This window comes from Zeugodacus cucurbitae, chromosome 3, assembly GCF_028554725.1.
Source record: "Zeugodacus cucurbitae isolate PBARC_wt_2022May chromosome 3, idZeuCucr1.2, whole genome shotgun sequence".
Classification (NCBI taxonomy): domain Eukaryota; kingdom Metazoa; phylum Arthropoda; class Insecta; order Diptera; family Tephritidae; genus Zeugodacus; species Zeugodacus cucurbitae.
The window spans coordinates 21,592,170-21,613,943 of NC_071668.1; the positions used below are offsets into that span (position 1 = coordinate 21,592,170).

The 21,774-nt window shown below is 37.6% G+C and overlaps 1 protein-coding gene across 1 annotated transcript in view; it reads right to left on the reverse strand.

Moving 5' to 3' along the window:
- LOC105217522 (protein O-mannosyl-transferase TMTC2) overlaps positions 1-21,774 on the reverse strand; it is a 221,727-nt gene that overhangs the window by 31,781 nt on the left and 168,172 nt on the right. Inside the window, exon 3 of the mRNA XM_011192564.3 lies at positions 12,577-12,663. Coding sequence (XP_011190866.1) covers positions 12,577-12,663 — 87 coding nt within the window. The remainder of the gene's footprint in view (positions 1-12,576; positions 12,664-21,774) is intronic.

The window sequence follows — 21,774 nt, forward strand, 5'->3', positions numbered from 1 at the left end:
TATACTATATGTATTATAATCCAATAAGCTATAATTATCAAATAGAAGGTATTCCAAAAACCGAAATAGTTTACGAACGGAGCTGCCAATATTAAAAAAAAAAAAAATTAAAAAGTAGGCTCATCTAAGTCTATCCATGTCCATAAAGACAATACCAATGGTCTGCAGAGAAATTGTTCGGTGTAGTCCAGTGAGAACAAATGACTACACCGTTTCCACGATAGTCGGGTATCGTAACCGGTACAATTTCGCCGTTGAGAGTCTCGTCTATTGGAACAAACCTAGACTTTTATTCGGCCACGAACTAACACAGCGACAGACTTGAAGCCCGGGCGTAGTTTCTGAACTATTTCGCCGTCCTTATGGTAGTAGGGTCCCCGTAACTGGAACGGCCACGGACTGACATAGCGACAGCATTGAACTAAGAACCCGAATGGAAATTCTTGACCAAATTCGTCGACCCAATAACAGTCGGGACAAATAACTGGAACAGATCTGAACTTCTGTACGGCCACGGACTTACATTGCGACAGCATTGGACTTGAAGCCTGAGCGTAGTTCTCGAGCTATTTCGCCGTTCTTATGACAGTGAGGTCTTCATAACCGAAATGAGTTCGGAGTTTCATCTGGCCACGGATTGACGCAGCGGGATCATTGGACTAAGAGCCCAAACGGTGAATCTCTACCTATTTCGCCATCCTTAAGACAGTCTGGACTCCGTAACCGGGACGAGCACGGGCGGAGAATTCGGTAGCACTTGGTTAAGAGCCCGAAGAGAAGTTATCGACCGATTTCGATATTCCACGACAGTATAGGTAATCGTAACAGACCCGGACTTTATTACGGATGCTCACCGAACCATCTCTTAATATCTCTTACACTTATTAAGAACCTATGCAGTAGCAATTACCTGTCAACAGCTGTCCATACACACATGTGTAGCTACTTTCCCACCTTACTTACACTACACTTCCTTCAAACCAATTTTTTCCAGCTTTCTTCAACACTTCACTTCATGCCTGTCGTCGCGCATTCTCTCTCTTTCTCTGTCTCTTCAGCTGAGCTGTAAGCAATAAGAACTTGTTGGAAAACTTGTTTATAATTGTTTTAATTTGTTTAGCGCTTTGGTTGATTCAGCGACATTGAGCGGCGCGCAAACTTTTGGCACGTTAAAATAGTCCATTAGGAAAAGTTGCAGCAAATATGTGGATAAGTTTGCAAAGTTGTCATTTAATTTCGTTTCGCGTTGCTTTTCTTCGCGACTTCGCATTATTTTTTTTTCACTTTAATAACTAACTGCGGCGCTTTGATGAAATATAAAATGAAACAGCATTTGTTGTTCGACCGACATAATACTTAATTAGAAAGTTTAAAAATGGCCAAGTTTTACTTCGGATATTAAATATCAAGATACTCGTATAGGGATGCTTTGCCAAACAGGCAAGATTTTGTATTCAATTTTGCTTTCTTAGAAAATGCATAATAAAATAAGGAAAATGAAAAAAAATTAATAAAATTTGGAACCCAACTGGTTCTATAAAGGAAGCTGTTGTGAACAGCAGTTTTTATAATTCACAGAGCTTTCCTGATACTCAAGAGAAGAGACCGATAAACTGGACTAGCTCTCTAGATCTCTGCCGAAATCACTTCTTCTGTTTGAGATGGGAGAGTTGACTTTAAGCGGCAAATTGAGCGACTTACAACCGACAAAATCGACTCACAAAATAATTTTATAAGAAGCTTATTTAAGGCAGAAATATATTCGGGATTTTACTGAGGATTATTAAGGAACCGGAATAGGGATCGAAAACAAGTACTAGGACGAACTTAACGGCTTAAGGTTTTTCTTGCTGAAATATGCATTTTCTAATCCAAAGTTGGTTCCAGGATTCCGGATAGAAACACTTAGTCCAGTATGACGGTTAGCATAAAACCTCAATAAAGGTGTCCACAAATATTTAACTTAATCAATCGTAAATACGAACGAAGGCAATGTGAATTTAGGCGGATTCTCGTTTTGTTGCTGGAAAAAGGCAGAAATTGAAATTGAATATCCAGCAGCATGGACCACTAAGAGGACTTCAAAAAGGAAGGATGAATGTTGAATTGTGTGCAGTGCTTTCCGATAAGCAAGACACCGATCCCCTCCTCTATACTCATTGTCACTCCTTCCATGAACCTCGAGTTGTCGGTACGAAAGTTGCCATGTCTGAACTCAGACTTAGTCTCTACGCCACTTCTAACGCTTTCTGTTTTTAGACCACATTCAGGTTCATCTTGCTGCAATAGAAAGAGATCGTCCCGGGCTCTGTTCTAACTGAGTTATTCCTGAGCTAAGTCTAAAAATTGTCCAAGTTGTGCGGAGGAAGGCGAAGAAACATTTCTCGACGGTCTGACTTTTGGTAGACTAATCTTTAAACATCATGGAAGTCAGAAATTCATTGAACCGGACGAATTGGCTGGATTCGATATTATATGAGGTCCTTTGTTTCGAATCTAAGTGATTTTTTGCAAGACCGTGGTGAAAACTTCGAATTGGATTATAACCGAAACCCTATAATCTGTTTAAAATTCAATTCACATATTAACTTTGACTCCACAACACATTATTATTTGTTGCTTCGATCTTCGACCTTTGACCTTCGAGAGTCTTTAGTTTTTCGCTTAAAATATTTATCTTAAACTTCAACTTGAACTTCCTCTCAAATGTGTTTCCCAATAATTTTGTCTTACACTTCAATATTTAACTGTCTTTAAATTTGCCTTAAATTTAATTTGTTCTCATAATTTCTCGGCTAAAATGCCTTAACTTTTCCACTATTATTTTCCTATAATATATTTCATATATTACGCCGACTTGAGAGCACGCTTGAACGGGTGGCATTTAAAAATTAGGTCAATAAACAGGCATACACTTTAATTTAATTCCACTCGGTGTGCTTCGGGAGAAATGTTAGTGAATTGTTTATGGAGTACGCTGTGTGCGGCAAGTAAGGCGCAAACAAATAAATATTTACCTTTTGAACAGCAGCCACTTTGCTACAACAATATTCAACAACTGGCCCAAGAGTATTGACTAGCTGGCGAACACAGAGTAGCATACCATACATGAAAACAGGAGCTCACACACCAGGCAGAAGATGATGATAGTAAAGGCGGGAAGGAAGGTGAAGGGGAAGTAGAAGGCGAAGGCGAAGGAGGAGACGTAGGAGCAGGCGAAAGCGACAGAGTCGTATAAACCAAAACCGAAACAGCAGGCTTTTACTGCTATTTTACACGATCATCATATTAGAGCGGGAACATGGTCAGGTGGTGTCGCTACTGTCAAGCCGTGCTACAGCTGCACCGAGGATTCACAGACTCAACGGGAGAGTGTATAAAAAATGTGATAGTGCCTGTGTGTCTCGCATACTCCTCTGCGTTCGGTCCTTTGTTGTTTGGGTCGTAGCAAAGGCGTTCGTTTCGCCAGCCTCTGTAAGCGAGCTATTGCAGCAACAGAATAATTGCAAGTGAAGTAAAAGGTAGCGACAGTAGAGGAAAAAAATTTATTATGTTCTCTTCTAGTTGTAGTTGAGGGCTCGTAACTCCCACACAGCTTCTGTGTGCGCGCCGTATTTTGGTGCGCTGTCAACCGTTATGTACCGTTATTACTGGTGTGTATGCGGTATAAGTTGCTTGGGTAGTTTTTGTTTAGCTCCACGCTATGCTTCATTTCAATCGTTTTCGCAGCAAAACCAACAATAATAAATAGCATACAACAACAGCAAACACAAAAATATTACAACAAAAGCGCACACACACACACACACCGCCAGCGCAAGTGGTTGCGCATTGCAAGTAAGTGAAATCCAATGTTGTTGGTTGTTGCTGTTGTTCTTGTTGTTGCACTGAAAAATATTGTGAAAATATTTCCTGTAAATTCTGTTGCATACTTGAGGGCGTTTATTGAGTCGATGCTGGCTGGCTGGCTGTTTGTGTCGCAATATCTTTCCTTACGCGCCTTCCCTCTAGCCTGCGTCGCTGTAGTTGTTGTAATTTTTGTTATTGTCAAATGTTGTAACGTATTTCACTTAGCTGTGCCGTTCACAGCGTGCTTCAGTGTTTGACTGGGTGCTATAACTAAGGGCGGCGGAGAAAAGCTGCTGGCACACCCGCACTTATTTATATATAAAGCAGCAAAGCATATTCACCACAACAAACATATAGGAGTATATAGCCATGTTTGCATTGGTTAGTTGGTAGTAACAATAAAAGACAACAAAATGCTAACATATTTGCAAATATCGCGTTTATATGGACACAGCAGGATACTTGTATGTATATAAATTTTGAGTCCAGTGAAGAATCACAGAAGTTTCAATTTCAGTTTAGAACTAATACATTTCTTACCAATTTTTATTAGTTTAAAATTTTCCTGCATTTAATGAAAAAGTCGGTAGCGACCTTAGTCAAACTAGTAACCAACTTTTACAGTCTCTAGGGATTAAGAGGAGATACAAATATGAAGAAGATTCAAATAATTAAATAAGAAAAAGGCTTGATATACTTCCTCTTTAGGAGCGCTCCCCTCCAAGTAGCTTCCGGTTTCGTCGAAATAAAGTCAACGAAAGCGTCTCCCTGCTGCTTCAGAAATATGTTCCCGAAAGCTACCGACGACGTTCGAGCTTTTAACAGATCAGACCTCGTACGTGATAACGTCCCAAAGATCACTTAATGCAGTTCAGAGTGCAACAACTCATGAGACTGGAGAGCCACGTGAACAGTGTTCTGGGAGTCAAATTATCACTTTTTGAAGAAGAAGTGCTGCATTTTGATAGTGAAAAATGTCTAAGCCTTGATAATTTTGGGCAGAGTAGCTAGTTAAATCCTATATTTCCAGAATTGACTAAACATACGAAATATAATCCTCCAAGCAAAGACATTCCAGCATGACACTGTGGACCTCTCCAAATGCCCGGTTATTCCAAAACACCTAATGCCTCTATACCTATGGTGTAACTCCGTCGAAAGAACATATTTTCTGGACTTTCTGTTAAATGTCTTCGATGACAATTCCTAACCAGTGTCTTTAAAGCCAATACACAGCAACAACAAAAATTAAATGAAGACTGAACCCGGTCAGTTTTCGCATTTAGTGATCGATGAGTCTTAAACTATGACCATACATAATATATTTTCGTTCTTATTAGTTCCTCTTCTACATGATTTAAAGTCATCCCTCGATCGGCAGACCTCGATGTAGAAAGTTGCACTGTCTGAATACGGTCTTATTCTTTTCATCAATTTTACTGATTTTTCCTTGAATTCTTATACAGAAAAGTGCCGATCAGTTCTGATTATATAGACTTGATACTCATTTTTTTTCAAGGAATGCCATTTGAAATTTATTTATCATTTCTTAGCTCAGTTACTTTTTTATTTTCAGAAGTATATAAAGCTCTCTAAAGACTCGCAATTTTCCCGGAGATGAGTACCGAACTAAGATTTAGTTCTTCAATGCAAAAAGCACAAACACCAGATTCATTCTCTTAATATAACAGGAAAGTCCTTAAAAGCTTAGTTTTGAGATCACGTCAAGTAGGTTTAAATCTTCAAAGGCTGGATATTCAAAGGTTCTTTAGTTCTCCCAAATTGTATGAAGACTCGATAAATTTAGAACTGTTGCTTTGCCTTCCAATTTTTTTAAATATTTTAAATTTTTTTCATTACTTTCGGAGCACTCCTCTTCTTCCACGAAACTACACTATCACCCAAGTGCTGCAACTGCTCGCCCACAACTTACGGGTGTGTGCCGACTAAAAGTTGCGCGACAGTAACGCCATCGTCAACAAACAGGCATCGGGTGGCATTGAATGCGTGCGTTATCGGCAAATTTGCAGCCACAATGTGCACGTTTGGCTGTTGTTGGCTTTTGTTGTGACGACGACGTCGACGACGACAATACCCAGAGGAATGCCACCAGAGTGGTTCTATGTACATACATACATTTGTGGTACGAGTGGAGCGATTGTGGAAGGGAAGAGTGAGTCTGTTGTAATGTGAGCACCTTTATTCCCTAAGAAGCGCATGACAGCGTAGTAAGCTTACACACATGTAAGGGAGCCAGTGAGGGAGGCGGGGGTGTGGCGCGCTACAAAAAAATGCCCGTAAACTTATGCGCATATGTGCACACTCCACACTCCACACGCCACACTCATTGCCGCACATAACTTCGCAAGCAACTATGCACACAGAGTATTTGCAACATAAAATTTCCCTTCACACAAACATTTAAATGGTGAACACACATACACACATACATATATACTACTGTATGTGAATATGTGTGTTTGTGTTGGTACAATTTTTGTCTGCATGCGTATATTTTCCTGTTCTGCTGGCATCTTGCCTTCGGGGAAATTTAAGATTTTCCGTTATTCTCTCAAGTATGAACATTGTGAAATACAATTTCTTGAGCATATTTACACGTCGCATAAGCAGCGTGTGTGTGTGTGTGTGTTCTCAACTATCATATTGTGTGTGTGAGTTCATGAAATGCAACCTTGCTGAAATTAAATGCTCGAAAATGTAAATTAAATTTAGTTTTTGAGTTGATATTTTGTGGAAGAATTTTTGTATTTTCTGTAGATGATAACTCCTTGACGACTACAGCAGTGGAAACCTTTAGGGATTTGATACTGCCCGGTGCAGAATCCCGAGGTCATTTTGTTGTAGAACCGTTCATTGAGACTTTTTTTTACAGCTCAATCAAAGCCATGAGGCTGAAGAAATTAGGGATTTTTGTTATGCATAGAGGTGATAGATCTTAAGGCTCTCTTAAGCCTCCCACTATAACACTCAAAAAGTTACCCTTCTTTTGAAACCCCTTATCCCCTCTTATGAACTCCCGAAGTACTAGTGTTGATCCAGATTGTTTCGGACTATAGCGATTTGAGCCCTTTTTAAAAAGAGAGAGATTTTCTCTCTTTAAATGTATGTAATTGGCATAAGCACTGCTCTTAGTTTGGCGCGAATGGGAAATACCAAGCAAAATCTACCTTATATTTCCAACGGAGTGGAGGCCTTTCTCTTCCTCTACTTCCATCAGCGGGTAACATCGAACACTCCCAAACCATCCATACATCCATTTGGACAACATGACCTAGCCAGCGTAGCCGCTGTCTTTTTATTCGCTGAACTATGTCAATGTCGTCGTATAACACGTACAGCTCATCGTTCCATCGTCTGCGGTATTTGCAGGACCATAAATCTTGCGCAAAATTTTCGTCTCGAAAACTCCTAGTGTCGTCTCATCTGATGTTGACATCGTCCAAGCTTCTGCACCATAAAGCAGGACGGGAATAATGAGCGACTTGATGCAGGAACCAAGAAAGACTCTGCTAAAAAAAGTATCTGTTCCAGTTTTTGACCCTCATAAATTCAAAATTGAAGCTGAGCTCGAATGATTTAATTATTGAATTGAAATGTAACCTCTTAGCTGATGAGATATCAAGTTTTGTATGTGCTTTCTCATAAATATTTGAGATTAAATGTAGTATGCGATTTATGTTAGACAAGCTTCTTAAGATCAGTGTCTACCATTCATCGTAGATGGTCATAAGTAGATACTCGGAGAGCAGAGATTTATGCTTTTAAGTATTTGTTCAGACTTTGTGTCTTTTTGTGTGTGTCTGACAAGATCTGTGCCACAAAATTATTGGGATAAAGACACCATCTAGATATATTTCGAACACCTTGAAAAAATACACATTAAGTACTCAAGATTATTAGTACGTTTGTTGTCTTCTAAGAGCTCTAATAATCAATTGACCTCTTTTTGGAGGGTGTCTTGTATTTATCAAGCAATTTTCTAAATTATTTGGCCATAGTTAATCTAATATTTCATTGCTGTTGAAGATAGAATCTGTGGTTTAGGGCGATTGGATCATATCGAAATCAAGAACTTCAAATACCGACTTTTTCTACCTTTCATAAGATTTTGGAAGTTTAGAAACCTTCCCGACAAAAATTGTTTCCAACTATGAGTTAATAATTTTTCATGATACAAATCAAAAACAAACACCAAAGCTTCAGGTTAATGGAGTCCTGTTTTCGCACGGAAGCTCGTAAAGTATTCGAATTGATGCAATAACACATAAAATGGAATTCTGTTGAAAGGTAATACTATAACATGAAGTTGGCTGCAATTATTATAAACCATTTTCGTTTTGGTAAACACAATCGCTTAACACAGCTTGTAGAAAGGACCGCCAGAGTTGATGCCTACTCACTTCCCACTTTGTTACATACACTGTGTGCCACAAAATCTCTCATGTAGCTGCTGACATTGCTGTGAAACCTGAAAAAAGCTCATGCCATCCTGTCGACCTGCTTAGCTTGCGCCTTTATGTGCGGCTGTTAATATTTATGGCCAATCGTTGTGTTTGTCATTTGCCGCTCAGGTGACTTAGGTAAGTGATATAAAACACAAACACACCACAACCAGCATCCAACTGCGGCCATACACCACAGCGGCGCTTTATTGGGTTGTTGTGCGCCTGTAACTGAGTGCCGACTGCGTGTTGTTGACCAGGTCAAAATCACAACTCAGTGGCAGTTACGTTTGATATGCCCCACAAGAAATGGATTCTTGAGGTTTTAGGACAGAATAAAAGGGTTGGTAGGAATGGACGATATAAAAAGAGCGATGTAGCTGAGTTTTTTTTTTTGGGTTTTATAACAAAATAAGGGGTTCTACTGGAGTTAAAAGTTGTAGTTCGTGGCTGATGGTTAAGAAGCCTATACCTTTGAAGTCCGTGTGCTATATTTATACTATCCCCGGTCGATCAGCCCGAATTTGTAAAATTTTACTATGGAAATCTCTTTTTATTCTCCCATGTTCTCTATGTTTTATGTGATGAATCCGGAGATTAGCAAAAAATCTCGTCTCTCACGGACTTAATATTTTATGATATGCAGTTACCTAGAGTGTTTCTTGTTCCAAAATGAAGACGGGCTGTTTATTAAATTTTTTGTCAGTGGGCTCAACTGAATATAGAGTGGATCGTCAATAGCATATTTCGAAGAGATGAAACTTAAGTTTGAACTCTTTCGTGGTCTAGTTTGATTGAAAGTGGTATCTGGATGAATGTATTAACCATATCATGGGTATTCAGAGATTATTTTGAGATTGGGTGATATGTGTACCGTCGGGTATGGTCGGGTCTTCGTATTCGGAACAGACCCTGATGATCCGAAAGGGGGCAGTCTGCGAATGCGATGTCTTCTTAAACCGTCTTAGTTACTCTTACAGTTTAGCCTTTGTTCCTTCTTTAACCATCCATCTTCATCAGAGGTGTATACATTTTGAATCTTCCCTGATTTAGGTAACAAATTTTCATTTACCGTGAGTAATTTGAATTTAATCTGAATAACTTTTTTGGTATCAGAATTTTGAGTTGCTCTCAAAATCTCAATTTCTTACTCCAAGGATGTTCCTATTCTCTCTCACAACTACAGATCTTCTTCAGTAGCAAATCGTAGTAAATTCCAAGCCGACTGTCTGTCAGGGTCAGCACTCAAGCGTATACAGGCGGATATAAAATATGACTTTCCTTTAGTCCACTCTCCAATGACGTCTGTTGTAACATGCACGCCGGTGCTTAGAAGTACCGTTCTATTTGTATTTGTACATTTGTGAAGTTTAATTTCATGAACGTATATAAAGGCAATGCCAAAATATTATGCTTGCTGCCATTTCCATTTGCCATTTCCACAGCCGCATCCACGATGTGCCATGCCCATAACCAAAGTGACTTCCTACCAACCAAAACTGCCGCACTGCCGAACTGTCGTTGTTGCAGGCTCTTTGGCTATTTGGGACTATAGTTATTTAGTTTATGCCGCTACGCCGGGCCATACTGCTCTGGAGTGGGTGAGCCTGTATAAATGTGTGTTGGTGTTGTTGTGTTGTGCCATTTCCTGCAGCTACTTTGCCAACTTGTATTGGCTAATAAAATCGAGATAAGCGCTGCTCAATTGTACTTTGTGAATTTACTACATAGGCTTGTCGTGTTTTGTTTCGTTTCGTTTCGTTTGTATGCTGAATTCCACCACTTGAACTTTACTATATTTTCGTTGGTGTTAGTACTTGTAGGATGTGGGTGTGGGAGTGTGTTTGTGTGATTTTTATACTCTCGCAACATGTTGCCGAAGAGTTTAATAGCTTTGTTTGCAATACATTAAATTGAGTTAGTTATAGGGTTAGATGAGCCATTTGGGTCAGAGTGAGGAGATTAAATGGCTTCGTAATATTCATTCGTCCTTCCGCCTGAGATTGTCATAACCATTGGAACAATTTAGATGTATTGTTGAATATAGGTTAATAACTCCTCCATTGAGAGCAGCTTGAGGAGGCTGATATTGCTGAAGCTTAGTACCTTTATTTCCGATCAAACTAAGGAGGTCGATATTGCTCAATAGAAAAAGTCGGGTAGCGACCACGGCTACTTCATATATAAGCTCATTATTCCAGATAACCAGAAATTATGATAACTTTTTTATAGTAATCTGAGAAAAAATATGGTGGGACTGAAATAGTTTGCATTGGTTTGAAAATTTGACGTTAAAATGAAACACTGCCTTCATTTAAGTATAATAATATATCTTGTAATCTATTGCAGCGTTTTTCCAGCGGTAGTGGCTGCTATTAAGGAAGCGGCGGATATATTGCTTCGAAGTGCAGTAACTGTTAGGGAAATGAAGAAGAGCGGCGATACTAGCCTTGAGTTCGCTGACTATGCGCTGAAGGTTGGTTAAGGAATGCTTATCTTCACTATCAGTAGCATCGTTTTACTTCTCGATTAGATGGGTCTGCGTTCATGCAATAGCGGGAAATTGTAAGGCTGATGACCTTGCAAGGTCAGGAATGTCAGACTCACTATAAGTAGCATTAAAACATGTTTAATACTGGACAGATGAGCTTCGGCTCAAGTTCAAGATGAGCTGGGCAAGCGCTACTCAGTCACTAACACTTGGGTAGTCGTCAGATCCTTTTGGCCTAAGGTGAATCGCAGAAGGTCTACCGGACCTTCAGTTACGTTTACCTCTCCTTAGTCATAGGGTTCTTACTGCCCATTGTCTAATCGAGATCCACGCTATAACGTTAAAAATCTTACCGGATGCTAGCTATAGAAGCTGCTTGGACGAGGACGAGGTGGAATTATCTCATTACTTTCTTCGGGAATGTCCCGGCTTTGTGAGATCAATAAAAATATTTCTCTGATCTCACTACTTCGAACAAGCTCGCGAAATAGCGAATAAAGAAGTGAAAAATCTCTGGAGATTGGTAGTAGGTTCAGGGCACTTTGTCGACGCCTAATAGAGTTTGCCTGTGTTTCTCTATGGGGAACAGCCTTCTAACCTAACCTAACCTATTCAACTAATAGAAAACACAGTTGATATGTATACCTCTTTGAACGCGTTCTTGGTGCGAGTTAGAAATGGGAACCATCGGATCTCTAGCCTAACCTGAGGTAATTCAGATGCAAGAATTATAGAAATCGGTATATATCTTAACCCCTTTATATCGAATAAGTATTCATTTATACCAGATGATCTATAATTCAGGATCACATTGAATATAAATAGATTTTCCCTTGGCCCTTATATGATTTCCGTCCTTCCGGTTTACTTTATACCGTATATATCAGTAAATATATGCGATTTTGTGAGTGTACTCCCTATAGTAAAATTTCTGGAATCTAGCAAATATATTAAATCGGTCCAAACTTTCTCCAATTTTCAACATACATAAGTTAATGATTCTTGCCTCTTGCCTTGTTTCTTGGACTTTAAAGTTTAAATTTCGACTGGTTAGAGAGATATATCAATACAATTTATTACGAGTATTATGTTTTGATTAATGTGACTCAAGACCTAAAATTAGTGATATTGGTTCACATTTCTATAACATATAATTGTTGAGTTGCGGAACTCATTTTGTTCGCTTGACTTTGGAAGTAGACATTTCTAGTAATATATTTTAATGTAACTAAGTGGTTCTCTGGTCAGGTTCACAACTGAACTCCACACGCACCTGGTACTCCCCTACTTGCCCGGGTGTCACTTTTACCTTTTTTGCTGTCTCTGCTATTGTAGATTTATACTCGCTTAGAATTAATAAATAGAAATTCAGTGTTCACACAACAAAAGGCAGCAAATCAGTTGTGATTGTTGTTAGAAGAGAGCTTAAACAAAGTGCTCTGGCGTGGCACGGAGGTCGTAAATCATTATTTTGTTTGCATTTTTGTGTTTTGTTCCCAGCTTTGGCCATTGCATATTTTGCTATGAGTAAGTTATTAATTTAAATGTGAAAAAGGTGGGGCCGGTGTAAAAGCAATGCTTTGCTTATTGTGCAGCTAACATTGCTAAGCTACAAATTTCCATGCCGGCAAAGATATAACAGCATTTCTATATTTCTATTTATGAGCATTAAATATATATATTTCAGACTCTGTGTATTTTAGTATGTTTGTGTGTGTGTGTGTTTTCATGTGGGCTTTAAGTGCTGGAAATTAAAATTTGTTAGCAACTCACCTGTCATCATAAACAAATCCAGCATTCAGTGTATTCAGATACAGCACAAAAGCAAGCGTACAACAACCTAAGCTCGTATAGTCCATACTGCAAAATAAAATGAAGTGATAAAGTGCTATTAGTTGTAATAGATTTATTCATATTATATGTTGGTATTTCAATGAGTACAACAAATGTAAAAGAGATTTAATATCACTGCATGAGTATGTGAAATAGGTTTTTCGTGTGTAAATACATATTTTTTTTATTTAAAATATATAAACTGTCAATAAAATATTGGTTTTAGCAGTGTTAGTAACCAAATCGCTTTTTTGAAATTGTCCAAGCGCCTAAAAGTATGCTACAGATTAAAACTGTTAGATTTAAAAAGGTATTTAATGAACTCCACGTCTTGGTTATGTGCCTATACTGAGTATTATTCGAAGAATGTAATGGCTGTATAAGATAATTCTCAAAATTTTGAAAGAAAATGTGTTTTTAAATCGAGAAAGAGTGTATTTTTAATGTTTCAGCCTAAAAGTAGGCTATATTTGATTTAAGAACATTAATTATCTAAAAAAAAATAGGTGATACTATATGACTAAGGTTAATCCTGAAGATTCTACAAAATAAAATATTGGTTTTATATGGAAAAATTGTATATTTTTCGTTTTTAGCCTGAAGGTATGCTACAATTGAACAAAAATATTTGATTAACCACATATTTGTTGTCCACAAGCTATTTTTTTAATTGTATTGTGAAGATTAGTTCCAAAATATATTTTCGCTCTAAAATTTATATATTTTGAGAGTATTATGGGGTCTTAACAACACTGGTCAAGTTACAAAAGCTTTTCTAAGACATTTCTGCATGTCTTTTTTTCTAAAATGATTATAGTAGACTAGACTGTTAGTCAGAGTTCAAAGAATGGTCGAGAAAAAATCTAAAAGTAGAGAAAAATGTCTTCTGCGTCTAAAACTATACAACAAATTGGTTTAATCCGACTTTCCATGACAAACCGCTAATTCTGTTCCCGAAAAGAGTTCTAATCTAATCTAAGAAATCTTGTATGGCAACCAGCTCAGCCAAACAAGCCAGAGAGATTATAAAAAAGCAACAAAGGGAAATGATTATATTAGTATACATAGTATTCGTCGGTCCATATAAATTTTAGGAAAATAATGGAATGCGTTGCTTCTAATTCTATATCAACATTGCAACAATAATCTTAATACTCTCCCCATTACATTACTAAAGAAATATCTAACAACGGCTCCTCCCACTGCGGAAAATATTTCATATTATTTTGTTATTTCCATTTCAATTTCCTGCTTAACAATATTTGCTTTACTTTACAATTAAAATTATCCAGCTCACAAATAAACGTTTCACTTATACCACACGATTAACAAACCAACAACTCGGTTACAATTTATCTAAGTAAATACAGTAATAATCGACAGAAATCGAAAAAAAAAATGTTGAGCAGAATTATATTATTTGAGAAAACTCCAAAAAATCAAATTTGAAATGATTTTGCATGCAAATAAATTGATACTGTCTATCTATGTACATACATATGTACTAATGTTAGACCATTTCTAATCATGTTTTTAATTTGTGAGCAATATTGGAATTTCTAAATATCAAATGTTGATTGACTTGAGCTTCAACATTTCAATAAATACTTGAGTTTATTATGTAGAAGATAGTATACTCGATTGAATACAATATAGATACATATAATACTTTGACATGCAAATACTTGTGGCAAAACGAACATGAACTGGTATAAAAAGTAGATTAATATTGATTAAAAAGCAAGAGGTTATATTACTACAACTATTGATGAGGTATCCACATGTTCTCTTTTATAGAGTTCAACTGACTTGAATAATTAGAGACAAGAGAGTAAAGTTTTAGCTAGTGGTGAATCGTCTATTTTCATCGTAGTTATCCAACTAAATTTGCTTCAACTTCTCTTTAGAAAGTATTATCCGCCTCTAAAGTGTTAGTAAGCCTCCAACTCATATCTTTAGAGTACATGGAGGTTGTAATTAGACCAATTAATTTGATGGTATATTATGACATAAATAATATATAAAATTAATTAAATTTTACTTAAATTAGTCTCTTATATCCAGAAGAACATACAAGTTTTGCTGTTTAAAGGTATAGCTTTACAAATTTACTTCAACTGATTGATATAAAAACTTTTAGGTAATTTTTTTAGTATAAAACTCACTAATTGTAATTGGTATAAAATTATACCAATTTAAATTTATTGCCATTCGACAATTTAAGGTTAGAATTACTTGGGCATTAATAAAATTAACTTAAACTTGAGGCTTACTTGAGGAAGAACAGCCAATTTTTGGTGTCCAAAGAAAGAGCTATACAAATTTACTACAGACGATGGGTATAAGAAATTTTTTGACTAATCTTTTGGTATAAAATTCACTAATTCGAATTGGTATAAAATTAGACCAGTTTATATCAAGGTCTTTCGGGTATTTAAGGAACAAGAAAACACCGTACAGTCCGAACAAACTGCTGAAAAGTTGCTTTAGACGCAGATTCCTATGCAGAACATGCCGAAAATGTCCCTCACTCGTCTTTTTATCCAACAGCACTATGAAAACACACAGGACATAAATAAAATTTATTTAAACTTGAGTCTTACACGGAGAAGAACAACTTTGGGTGTCTAATGAAATAGTTATAGAAATTGACTGCAGACAATTGGTATAAAAAAATTATGAAAGTAATTTTTAGTATAAAACACACTATTTCTGATTGGTATAAAATTATATCAGTTTATATTTATGGCTCTTCGGCTATTTAAGGGTACAATTAGTATCTTCACATGACTTACACGAACAAAAGGAAGTCTTTAGTTTCTACAAACTACAGAAAAGTGACCTTAGTCGCATATTCCTTTCCAGAACATCCCAAAAATGTTTCTTACTTGCCTTATTACAAAAGTAAGTCTTTAACTTCTACAAACTACTCACAAGTGACCTTAGTCTCATATTCCTCAACTAAAACATCTCGAAAATGTCCTTCACTCTTCTTATTTTCCTACAGCACTGCAAAAGCAACACACATCCGTATCATTTCACCACAAGCTGAAAGCTCTGTAAATAAAATTTAAATCCTTTTAAGATTCCTACTCTTTTTTCTTTTTTTCTCTTCACTTTTTTTTGCTATAAAACCACTTTGTTGTTGTTGTTGTTGTGTTTATTGCTATTCATGTTTTCTTGTTGTGCATGAATTTTCGGCTCGACATTCACCAACAGCGGCGACCAAACAAGCAAATGAAAATATCATGCATTCATTCGGTCAATCTTTCCAGCATTCATTTACTTGTTATTTGTTGTTGTTATTTAAAATTGCCTGACCCCACAGCAATACATAGACTGTTGATGCTGATGCTGACGCTGTCATTGCTGTGTCAGTTGTAAATGTAAATAAATAAATAAATTGTGTGCAAAAATGTTTTATTGCCTCCGCAATACGAGTACAGCTGCTGAGTGGCTGTGAGTGCCGGCGTAGTGAAGTTTATGCTTTTGCTTTGGAAATTTGAAGTGAACATAACAGGGCAAGGCTTTAACTATATTTACTTGAAAAGGCGACCATGTCGGACTGTCTGTCTGTCATTTTGGGTGGACAACATGCCACTAATGTCTATATACATATTATATTTTGGAGACCTACAAAGACAAATTTAGAGAGAGAGAGAGTGAGAGTTAGATATCTATATGTGTCATTTTGAAGATTTGCAAATTATTTAATTTGTTCTAAATTATTTATGCCATTAGAATTGCATTAGTAGTTACGACAGCATTCAATATTCGCAAATGTTACACTAATTATATGCAAGAGCGCGCCGGATGTTATGTTAACTACAATGCGATTTTGCTATACTAAAATGACCTATATTTGTATATTTGTGTTGTCGAACGAAGACATTTGAGTGATGCGAGCTTTGTGAATAATGCATGATGAAGTCTATAGATGCTGTGCTTCAATATAAAGGCTTTAAGCTTTAAGGATTGCATCTACGCTCTTCTTGGATGAAGAGAAAGTACCCAAGTGATATAAAGTAATAATGACAATGAGATAATTCAATATACGGAACAACACGAGTCGTCTCTACGGATGTTGACATCGTCAAAGCTTCTGCATCATGAAGGAGAAGGGAATGATGAGCGACGTGTAGAGTTTGATTTTGGTTCGCACTTTTCAATTTCCTACTCAGTCCATAGTAGAAACTGTTTGCAAGAGTGATCCAGCGTTGGATTTTGAGGCAGACATTTTTGGTGCTGTTAACACTGGTTCTCTGATAGACGAAATTATCCACAACTTCAAAATTATGACTGCCAGCAATGACATGGTAGCCAAGATGGCAGGAAATATCTCGTCTTGTCCTCATTCACCACCAGATCCATAACTTTAAACACATGACTATTACATTTCAGTAGTATTAATACCAGTGGTCGGCACGAGAGGAATTGTGACTGTATAGGTGAGCACGAAATAATGAATACCCAGTGAGAACTCTGTAGCCTAACATTTTAAGAATGTTTTTAATTTTTTCATAAAACATGAATTTTTGTGCTCATTTATTCATTTTAGTTATTTTATTATTTAAACAAATATATTAGAACACAAAAGCATTAACTTTTCTGTCTTTAAATAGCTTAAAACCATAAATATAATACATAACATAAAACGACATTCATAAAAGTGGGCATTTCGCGCAGGGCACTTATGCAAAGTGCCATAGCCATGCGCGATGTTTACTCGTTGCTGGTTCGACAACGACTGAATGATAGAGCGTAAGCGTACGTGTGACTTGAGTCGGCACAATTGTGGTATGGAGTGCCGACCACTGATTAATACTCACACTTAAATATTACTGATTTGCAAATTCTCCAACGATTTATGATGACTTTTGATTACACTGATTAAATGCTAAAACAGCTCACACCCACTATACATGTCTACAAGTATCTCGTATAAAGTTTTCAAGATAAATGACAGCATTAATCAACAATCAATCAAGTATGTTCAGTTTTTGGTTCAATGTCCAATGATTTATGTGCCAATATGAGAGATTTTGATGCTCAATATGACGACAACACTTCTTTACTTTGGAAACTACATAAGTACAAAGTGCTGATATTTTGTACACGACGGTATTAAATGTTGTCCGTTGGTAATGTGATGCTATCCCAAAATGAAGCTTATGATTAATTTTATGAGTAAATTATCAATGAAATCTTTCTATCAATAGTTGTTGTTTGCTTTTAGAGAATAAAACAATGTATAATAGATAAAATATGATATGTAGTAAGGGATCTACAAGTGTTTTCAACATATTATGGACACCAAAAAAAAAATAAATTAAACGTTAAATCATATTGAGTCGAATAGATTACATTCATACGAAATGTGTTCAATTGGCATTTTCGATACCTAACCAGATCTTAAAGAATGAATCTCGTTTAAGAACCACTTAGTTACGATTGTCTCACAACTAGCTGTATCGAAAGCACCACTCGGGATAATTATTGCCTACTATATGAAACATGATGGATAAAGATGAAAATAACAATTTTTTATTTGAGAGCTCCTCTTTTACAGACCGAGGTTTTGTAGTCACTTTCTAATAGCTTATAACATTCTAAATCCTTGAAGCAAGTTAACTCAGTCTCAGGAATCAAGATAAAGAGTTAAAACTTGAACTAGATGAATGACTATAAGACTATAATAATAAGGCTAAACATTTGACAGTTTTCGTGGTTAGTTGATTCAGTCTTAGAAATTTACGTGCATATCCTCGAAGATCAGCCGTGTACTCGTATTGATCTATCTATTGTTCTATAGTGAAAGCCATCAACTTGAATATTAATTTTCTTTTCGAAATGAGTCAGCTTCGGTTCTACGTTAATATCTCATCAACCATATCTTCTTCTTCTTCTTGACTGGCGTTGACACCGCTTACGCGGTTCTATCCAAGTACACAACAGCGCGCCATGCATTTATCTTTTTGAGAGTATGGCTCCAAATGATAATTGGTACCAAGTGAAGCCAGGTCCTTCTTCACCTGGTCCTTCCTACGGAGTGGAGTGGTCTCTCTCTTCCTTCGGCTTCAACCATATAGATGTACTTACATTTATCGATTTTTTCGCACTATCCTATCATATTTGCAATTGATTTGCTTCAAAATTTCGTTTGCAGACGTACTGGATGTCCTCTAAGCCGGTAGTATGGCCGATATCTCGATGAAACTCACTTTGGGTGTTTATAATTGAGATATTTGGCGTCAGATGATGTTTGATGAATTATTGATTGAGAAAATGGTTTGTCTTATGAATAACTAGTACTACCTTGTAGTTCAAACAACCCTGAGTCTTCGAATGAAATATCAACGGACCTAAAAAAGTTTATTTCAAAAGTAATTTCAAAAATTTGAAGATATTTTTAAATTTTTTTAATTGAGTGACGATAGCTTTCAACATTTTAGTCCTTATATTTAATATATTCTGACACTATGATTAGGCTGATTTCAGCGCTTTAAACAACTAGACAGCAATACTCATGATAGTAATACGAAACAGCGACAATCGCCAGCGCTGCAACATGCCGTTAAGCAGCGAAGCAGTTAGTCAAAAATCTTTCAAAGGGCTAATGGCCTTTCAACATCCTGTGCGTCATCCAGCGTTGACAACAAACGATTTGAAGATGACGTTGACTGCAACGATGACAGCGTAGAAATGTTGATTGCGAAAATGACTGAGTGCAAAAACAAAAAAGGACACAGGAAAAGCAAAAACAACAAATGAAGCAACAATAGTTGCTACCAAAGTTAAAACAAAAGCGCAACAACGAACAACGAGTCACCAAACAGCAATGCATGAGCCGCAAATCCCGCCAACCAACACAATGGACACAGCTAGTTGGCAACAATAACAACAGCAACAACAGCGGAAGGAGCAAACATTGCCGCACACGGACCAATGGACCCCGGCAGTTAGAACTCTGTTACATTTGACTATTGCATATGACGACTGACGGTGCTGTCGGTTGTCGGCTGTCGACTGTCGCTTGTTTGCTGTACTGTGCTGTTTGTTATTTGCCTTTGCCACCGCTACCTCCAGCGTTGCTGCTACTGTACCTCGCCGGGACAATTGCACATTGCTGACAATGAACCGCAACTGATGCGAATTAATGCGAGCACATAACTGTATACGAATTTACATGCCACCAGATACATATATGTGTAGTATCATGCCACAGTAGTTGCAACATGGCCGGCAACAACGGAAGTTGTTGCACCATCATCATCATCATCATCATGTGAGCGACGAAATCGAAAAACCGAGAGATAACAATTTTCACTACAACAACAACACACACACTTACGCTGGGCTAGCGCTCATTATCCTCACACGGACAGTAGCAGTACAGCGCGCTTGTTGGTGTTGTTGTTGCATTGGAGTTGGGGCAATTTGAGAGCATGCGTTGCAATATGATCTGCGATGAGCCATTCAGCTGTTGCTTTATCGTCGCTGCACTTCGTTGCAACAGCCAGTGATTTTGTGCGCGCCACCAAACTACATGGGTGTACTCGCAACATTACCGTTGTGCAATTACAGCGATTCCCGTTACTGCATAACCGCAGCATCATCAAGCAGACCATTTATTTATTTGGTTTTTTGGTTTTGTTTTTTTATTTGTTTAGGCTAATTCAACACACAGCGTCAGACAATGAGTTGCGAATTTGTATTTTAAAGGTTCGTTAGCCACATACGGAGGGTTGGGGGATGTGGGTTAAAAAAGAGAGTATACAATTAATTTCAATTTTTTAAATTCCATACAAAAATTTCAAATAAGCAGAAGATTCTTTAATCTAGATAGAACTAAGTGGTTAGCGTTAAATACCAAATAGTTTTTGGGAATGTAAAGGGAACTTCTTCTTGTTAATGTTTGCCTCCAATTAGTGACGCCAACTGAAGCCAGGCCCTTCTCCACCTGGTCTTTCCAAAGAAGCGGAGATCTTCCTCTTCTTCGGCTTCTGTCAAATCAGGACTGTTTTCGTCCATTCGGACAACATGACCTAGCCAGTGCAGCCGCTGTCTTTTTATTCGGTGAACTATGTCAATGTCGTCATATAACTCGTACAGCACATCGTTCCATTTGAGGACCATGAATCTTGCGCAAAATTTTCCTCTCGTAAACTCCTAGTGTCGTCTCAACTGATGTTGACATCGTCCACGTTTCAGCACCATAAAGCAGGACGGGAATGATAAGCGACTTGTAGAGTTTGATTTTGGTTCGTTGAGGAAGGACTTTACTTCACTACTACTTTTCAATTGCCTACTCAGTCCAAGGTAGCACCCGTTGGTAAGAGTGCTACTGCGTTGGATTTCGAGGCTGACTTTGTTCGTGTTGTTAATGCTGGTTCCCAGATAAACGAAATTATCTACAACTTCAAAGTTTTGACTGTCAACAGTGACGTGGGAGCCAAGACGCGAGTGCGCTGACTGTTTGTTTGACGGCAGGAGATATTTCGTCTTGTCCTCGTTCACCTCCAGACCCATACGTTTCCTTATCCAGTCTGGAAAAAGCAGATATCGATATCGATATCATCGGCGTACGCCAGCAACTGTACACTCTTGTAGAGGATTGTACCTTCTCTATTTAGCTCCGCAGCTCGTATTATTTTTTCCAGCATCAGGTTAAAGAAGTCACACGATAGCGAGTTGTCTGAAACCTCGTTTGGTATCGAACGGCTCGGAGAGGACCTTCCCAATCAAAACGGACCTAACGTCAACTTACACAGCCGTATTAGTTTTGCAGGGATACCAAATTCAGCCTAGGGAACTATGTTCTAATAAATATTCCGATAGTCAACATAATCAGCTTGCTGAACATAGTATTCGCAACACTCTCACCCAGCTTTAGACCCAGCATTCATTATTGGATATTAATAATCGACCGAATAGACCACATCCAGCATGGTTTGCGATCCTGTGGAATCATTGGTCTTTATTTCATCAAAAATGATGCCTATAAGAACATAACCGTCTGACTGGCGACTGTTGTCGTGCCATGATAACCGGCGACATTTGTTTCCAACAAGACGGCGCCACTTCCCAAACACCTCACCAATCAATGGATTTATTGCGAGAACACTTGGGTAGGTGGAT